This window comes from Syzygium oleosum, unplaced genomic scaffold (assembly GCF_021117445.2).
Source record: "Syzygium oleosum isolate NSW1041296 unplaced genomic scaffold, Sole_v2.1 Sole_v2.30, whole genome shotgun sequence".
Lineage (NCBI taxonomy): Eukaryota > Viridiplantae > Streptophyta > Magnoliopsida > Myrtales > Myrtaceae > Syzygium > Syzygium oleosum.
The window spans coordinates 224,623-231,984 of NW_026607514.1; the positions used below are offsets into that span (position 1 = coordinate 224,623).

General features: G+C 39.6%; 1 protein-coding gene across 1 annotated transcript; it reads left to right on the forward strand.

The window, feature by feature from the left end:
- The first annotated feature begins 1,338 nt into the window (after positions 1-1,338).
- LOC115694370 (DEAD-box ATP-dependent RNA helicase 57) lies at positions 1,339-6,738 on the forward strand. Its single transcript, XM_030621496.2, has 12 exons — positions 1,339-1,504; positions 1,596-1,728; positions 1,845-1,969; positions 2,084-2,175; positions 2,593-2,689; positions 2,831-2,911; positions 2,987-3,219; positions 4,058-4,252; positions 4,335-4,425; positions 4,927-5,049; positions 5,701-5,851; positions 6,156-6,738. Exons 1-12 carry the CDS (start codon positions 1,421-1,423, stop codon positions 6,362-6,364), a joined length of 1,614 nt encoding a protein of 537 aa, XP_030477356.1. The 5' UTR covers positions 1,339-1,420; the 3' UTR covers positions 6,365-6,738.
- Positions 6,739-7,362: the final 624 nt, after the last annotated feature.

Consider the following 7,362-nt stretch of genomic DNA (forward strand, 5'->3'; position numbering starts at 1 on the left):
AGAGGGGCGGAGGGGGAGGCGGCGACGTGGCGGGGCAGGGCGGGGCGGGGCTATGAGGCGGAAGAGGGTCCGACTTCCCCCCCCCCCCCCCGATCAAGCTTGGGCTGGTGGACGGAGATCCGGTCCCTTAAATCACAAACGCACACCATCATCTCCACTGGCCTCGATTGCAAAACAACTAATGCGAGGTGGCTTAATTTAGTGTCGAAATGACTCGTTAATCAGACGAGAGGCTGTAACCACAATACATAAAAAAGTGCAAAACATTAAACTCGGTGATCATTTTGGCGATGAGATTTGTGGTCAAAGATATTTGGTGACCAAAGTAAAAGGTTAGGACAATATGATATTTATCCTATAAGGTACTTGTAAGATCGGATAAAATAGGGATATGAGTAGGATATCTCATGCCATTAAATTTTTTTTTTGTCAAAACTCTTGTCATGAGTATGAAGGCATTTTTTTTCTTATATCAACAGATTTTCGAGACTTTTTAAGCACCCGACTAATCTCTACTTGATATGACAATTTCACATCGTATATCCACCTGACAATTACCCCTACCCTCTTCTTCAAGCTCGAAACTATCACCCGTCAACTAATTATCATTGATAGCTGCGAAAAGTAATTATAAGATCCTTAATTCCTCAATATTACACAGATTATTATTGTTTAGCGAGTCCAAATACATGTACCAAAATTACACACGCCAAAGTTCAAACATTTGGAAGAAGAAATGCATCAAGCATTTTGGTAGCCGCAGTTCGCTTGAAAATGCATAGGCTTTATATGTTTTCCTATAGTCCATTCACCACAAACATGATGTCCATTGGTGCACCTTGGAGCCAAATCGAACTCTCCTCCGAGCTAATTCAAATCGATGGATCGAGGTCACAATACAAGTCTCACAACACATATATTCTCGACAAAGTAATCGCTATCCAACGACATAGAATTATGCACAGAACGTCATTTACACGTTCGATTCAAGTTCACGTATGAAGAAATACAGCGGAGGATCATGCCATTTCTTTTAGATACCAAAAGAGGCGAATACAAAGCTTAATAAATTCATCCTCAAAATGATTCGGGATACGACATATTTTTCGAACAATAGATATTTTTATTCTTCAATAATAAGAGTTTATCATAATCTTAAATATAAATTTTCATAGTTTTTTTTGTATGTTAATTAAAATATGGATCAAGCAGCTATTAGAAACTAAAAATCAAAATTGCACCAAACCCTAGTTGGTCCCCCCTGGTGGACTTTCAACGGTCTGCCGTTTGCTTCCTCCTCCTCCTCTGCTCTTCTTCTTCTCCTCCTTCTTCTTCTTCTTCAGCCGAGACGAACCAGCTCTGCGTTCTTCATCTTCATCTCCATCTTCTTCATCGAGCTCAAAGGTCTCTCCTTTCGGCCATGGAAAGAGACCCATCGTCGTTCCTCTTCGCCGGAATCCAATTCAACCGGAAGAAGTTCGCCGGCGATTTCGCCAGATTCCGGGTAACGCTCCCCCCCGCCCCCTCTCCAAAGTTCGTTCCTTTCTGCCCTCCCCGTAAATGGGTCGATCGCTAATACGTTCCTCTGGGTTCAGGACAAGAAGGAACGAGATGATGATGACCCGGTCGGGAGCTCGAGCCCGCCGGAGACCGCCGGCGCGGTCGAGCGTGGAGAGGCGGCGGCGGCGCCCGCGAAGAAGAGGAAGAGGAAGGCGGTGAGTGGTTCAGGTACTTGCTTGGTTGTCGAGTTGCTTCTGGGCTTGGGGGGCGTGTCTTGTTAGGTGCTGTTCACGGAGCCAATCCGATATGCGCTCAAGCTCTGCTTCGTCTTTGCGCTTCGACAGGCGCGGTGGAGGGTTTCAGCGTCTTCAACAGTTCGAAGTCCGCTCCTGATTCTGTAGTCGAACAGGAAGAGAGGGATGAAGATGGGCATTTGAGGGAAAGGAAAGAGATGTATAGACAAATGGAGGTTTAAATTTTTATGCTATTGTTGTGAAGTTTTCATTTGTTTTTCGTTCCTGGGATTTTGCCCGTTTGAGTTGTGCCTCAAATTTGACACTTTGATTCTGTTCTCTGGTTCAAGCGGGATGCAATTCTGCGGAAGAAGCATAGTATACACGTTTCTGGGAGTAATGTCCCTTCACCCCTTCAAGACTTTGCAGAATTAAGAACTAGGTACGTTGCGGCATGTTTCTCTTCGTGGTTGTTTGCGATTTGAATATTCTTCTTATACATCTTTATGAAGCTTATGATTAGGTCAACAAATTTCTATCGGTAGCCATGCAAATAGTTAAGCGGGACTTTCTGATTTGTAATGGGGTTCTTAGGTTCTGATGGGTTAAACTGCATCATTTTCGCTCGTTTTATTTTTTTGCTTTTCCTGCACTTTGAGTATATTCTTGAAATTAATGTACGAAAGTTCAAGTACATTAACAATCATGGGAATTTTTCAGTAACACGTTCAAAGAAACACATATTGAAAGGCAGTTCTCCCTATTGCTCATTTTCCGGATTTATTTCAGGCTAATGGTTGTGTGATCAAGTGACTTTGATTGCAGTACTCCAGACTGATAATTGGATGTTTTTCATTAGGTTTAAATGCAAATCTTATTTGTTGCGGAACATAGCGGAGCTTGGATTTAAGGAGCCAACTCCTATTCAGAGGCAGGCTATTCCAGTTCTAGTATCTGTATGTCCTGGCATTGTTTTCAGATCCACGTCTCTCTTCTTCTTCTTCTTCATGTTCATTGGAATAATGTCTGAAGGTCACTAATTCCTATTCTGAAGTGTTTTTTTTTTTTAATTTTTTACATAATGTGGTCGTTGCCAGGGTCGGGAGTGTTTTGCTTGTGCGCCTACTGGTTCTGGGAAGACTCTGGCTTTTGTATGTCCCATGCTTATGAAGCTCAAGGTTGCATGTCATTCCCTCTACATCGTATTCCTTTGTTTTCCAGATAAACTACTGAAATTTTAGTTTTATGCTTAGCATGCATCCAAGGAAGGAATTCGTGCCGTTATCCTTTGTCCTACGAAGGAGTTAGCTGCCCAGACAACAAGGGAGTGCAGGAAATTGGCTAGAGGAAATAAATTTCGCATTAAATTGATGACTAAAGCTCTTGTGACAAATCCTGATTTATCCAAACTCCGGTGTGATATACTTATATCCACCCCCCTTCGCTTACGGCTGGCCATCAAGAAAAAAAAAATGAACCTGAGCAGGTACGCACTGCTGGAAACATCTCCGTTATGTGTGACTGTTCAATTTGTCGAAGACACCAAACATGTATTTTTGTTGCTAAACTCGATAAGAAAAAATATATTTGCAGCTAAATAATCAAATATTTTTTAGGAACATTTTGTGGCCATATATCAATGGCTTGACATATGTGTGCGGCAATTTTTCCAACAGGAGCGTGAATGATGTGTACATTATCGCCTATCAAAGTAGCTGAACGTTCAATTTTCTTCTCTTGGTTGAGCGTATATGGAGGAATTTAAGAGTCTGCAATAATCTTATTTGAAGCCATTAGAGTGTGTGTGTATCGAGGAAACAGTGTCGAATTGAGTGCCTTTTCTACTCGGTGGATATATTTTGGTAAAGATTGGTGTCAGATATCGATGGGGCTTAATTCTTGAAATATAAGTCTTTTACAACTTACACTGTCAAATTTCGGATGCAAGCCAAGTTCATAGGCATCTCTTATGACTGCACCTTTATAATCAAGTTAGGGAACCAAGTACCATACCTTCACATTGTCATGTAATGACTCACAAAATACAAATACGAGAACAATGCCACTCTAAAGTAAGAACTTCTTGCATGATTTTGGAAATTCTGAATCAACAAACTGGTAAACAAATGGGGGGATAATGTGTTCAAATTGTGACTATCACCAATTGTTTCCAGAGAAATTTACCATACATTGAATTGGATGCTCTCGTTTTATCTTTTTCTAAGGCCAGCTCTAGGACTTTGTCTTTTAAAGTATGCTAATTTCCTTGCACATGCTCCAATAATGTCATTGATATTTATACCTGAGTGTGGATGTTATTACAGGGTCGAGTATCTTGTCTTAGATGAATCTGATAAGCTGTTCGAACTTGGTCTGGTAAAGGAGATTGATTTTGTGGTCAAGGCATGCTCCAATCCTTCAATAGTACGGTCTCTATTCAGTGCTACCTTACCTGATTATGTGGAAGAGCTCGCCCGAACGATTATGCACGATGCAGTTCGAGTTATTGTCGGTAGGAAGTAAGTAGGAAATGCTTTTTCGGGGAGTTGGAAGTGCTTGACATTTCCCATCTTTTGACATGTTCCAATATATTGTGTACAGGAATACGGCTTCTGAATCGATTAAACAAAAATTGGTGTTTGCTGGAAGTGAAGAAGGGAAGCTTCTTGCACTGCGTCAGAGTTTTGCTGAGGTAGGTGTTATTTGAATGATATATGGTAAAAACTTTGTTGTTAAATTAGTGATCAAGCATGTGAGCGAGTGCTAAAAATCAGGTTCATCTTATTTCTGTTGTGGAGAAGGAGCAAAATACTCTCTCACCATAATTATGATGCTTGATGCGGGAAATGGTACCTTAAAAGCATCCTCCTTAGTGAGGTTTTAGGAAACTGATATGCAATATGAGAGATATTAAGATATTACATTCCTTTCCATCATCTTGCAAATTGTGGCTAGATCTGAAGCAGGTAATCATTAGAATCAACTATTTTTTGGGGGCTTTTGGTGGTGGCAACAAGCCAGTCAAATGTGGGTCATAATTGGATCAGAGAAAAGAAATAATCAAGGAGCTAAATTACAATGTGATCTCTTGTTTGTTTAGCCTGGTTTTTTTTTTTTAATTTATCACTATACCTTCTCAATGGTTCTTTTGTTTGATGTATTTGGTTTGTATGTATATGATATGTGTTTGCAGAGTTTGAATCCACCTGTTCTAATCTTCGTTCAAAGTAAAGAGAGGGCTAAAGAACTCTATGGGGAGCTAGCATTGGACAACATTCGAGCAAGTGTTATCCATTCTGATCTATCCCAAATACAGGTAATTTTATTCCATCTTCTCTTTTACTGATGATTATTCCACTATTTATCCCTCTATTGTTCAATTGTTCCCTCATATCTTAAGCAAGGGAAATTTAATACGGGTAAATCATTCTTGCCAGTTTATCAGAGTACAACTTTTAGAGTCGCTGATTCTGTGTTGCGACCCTCATATCTTAAGCAAGGGGAATTTAGTATGGATAAATCATTCTTGCCTGTTTATCAGACTCCAAATTTAGAGTCACTGATTCTGTGTTGCGACCGGCAAAAGAAAAAAAGGAATCCCTGTTGAAAGGGATGTTGGCAGAAAAAGATGGGGAAAAATAGGTACTATGGAAGTTTTTTTTTTTGCGTACTGATTGCGATGATGAGATGTGGCAGATAACCTGTCACTTGAAACATTTTTGCACTAGCTGAGTCAAATTCTTTTGGCAGTTGCATAATTGCTAGTGTATAAGCTGAAAATGGTAATGGGTGAATTAATCTTATACTTTGCTATTAATTGTCCAGGCATTGGATCTGTTTCCTCGCCATGTAAATTATATAGCAGCAAACCCCATGTTTTCGCATCTTCTGTTGATTTCAGAGCTAGAAGCGTTTTCAGAAATTTTGGTCTGCTTTATTTTTATTTTATTTTATCCCTGGGTTGCAGAGGGAAAATGCTGTTGATGATTTCAGAGCTGGAAAAACTTGGGTATTAATTGCCACAGATGTTATTGCAAGGGGTATGGATTTCAAAGGTGTCAATTTCGTCATCAATTATGATTTTCCTGATTCTGCAGCAGCATATATTCACAGGATAGGTATGCTTCTTCTATTGTATCTACTTCGTACTATTGACAGATGCCATAGTAGCATGGTAGTTGTCTACTTGGAAAGCAGCTGTCTTTTTTTTTGTACAGATATCTTGATGCGCTCCTTTTAGATCGACCAGCTGTATCTGATTTCATTGTTTCCATACATTTTGCTTTGCTTTGCTTCACTATTATATTCTTTATATGGCGGAACTAGTTGAGTTTTTAGAAGACATATGACTGGTGTTAGACAACACACAGGCGCGGTGACCTATTTTATATATATTTTTTCTCTTGTTGGTGTTTGAAATAGGTCGATCGGGCAGGGCAGGAAGGAGTGGAGAAGCCGTTACCTTTTACACCGAAGATGACATTCCGTATTTGCGGAACATCGCGAATGTCATGACAGCTTCAGGCTGCGAGGTACCTTCTTGGATAACGGCCTTGCCCAAAAAGAGGTGGAAGAAGCACAGGCCGAAAAGAGAATCGATTTCGACTAAACCAAAAGATGAGAGAGCATGAGAAATTCCATGGAGCTTCGATTATTCTACAAGGCTCACTGAGTTTTTTATTTTTTCCATTTATTTCTTTGGCCAGAGACCTTTGATTCTTCAATTTTGAAGCCGTGATACCATTTCCATTAAATTTGTGGTTGGCGGATCAAAGAAGGAATGCATTAAGCTGATCAGAAGTTTTGGGTTTTTCTGTCAACACATGAAATAGTCCGGAACCATTCTTTGCAATTCTTGTGACCAAGACATGTTACAGTTGCAGTTTTCAGGAACATTGTCTGAAAGATCTCTGACATGGTCCTACGAGTAACTGAGTTCCTCTTTTATAGTTGTAATACTATGTTTCAGAAATTTATCTAGCATAACAAGGAACATGTTGATCCACTGGGTGTCTTTGTTATATACATCATTACATTCCTGGCACGCAACTTTACTCATTCATAGGAAAATGGCACACTTCCTTCAGAGGGTATCTTTCAAAACTGCAACTGAACAACATGCATCTTCGTCACTTCTCACGGGAATTGACAAAGTGAATGATGTTAGTGGATTGTGGCACAAGGAGTTTACAACGAAACTGAATTAGGAAAATTACCTAATCAGTTCGAAACTTATTGAACGGATCTCGATTCCATTTTAAACTTTTCGATTTGCTATTCTAGTTCTAAACTTTTCGATTTACTAATCTAAACTTTTACCCGAAATTTCAATGTAGATGTTTTGGCCAAATTCGTTGGAAATGGCTGATGTGTGGCGGTCCAGTCACCATCAATCGTCCTATGCAGGACGTTACAACGTTAGCAATTTTAGGCGAAAATTGATTGGAAGGACTACGCTAGAATTTGATAAAAAGGTTTATCACTAAATTGACAAATTTCAAAAGTTTAGAATTGAATTAATATCCATGCAATAAATTTATGACTAATTAGACAATTTTTTCAAACTACACCATTATCGAGTATGTCAATAAGGCTTTTACAATAAAGTTGAACCATTTCCTAAGCACGT

Excerpts from the sequence above, each read along its gene's own strand:
- LOC115694370 (XM_030621496.2), top strand. The coding sequence starts at position 1,421 with ATGGAAAGAGACCCATCGTCGTTCCTCTTCGCCGGAATCCAATTCAAC. Across the intron at positions 1,729-1,844 it reads GAAGGCGGTGAGTGGTTCAG|GCGCGGTGGAGGGTTTCAGC; the intron begins GTACTTGCTTGG and ends GCGCTTCGACAG. Across the intron at positions 4,426-4,926 it reads TGCGTCAGAGTTTTGCTGAG|AGTTTGAATCCACCTGTTCT; the intron begins GTAGGTGTTATT and ends ATGTGTTTGCAG.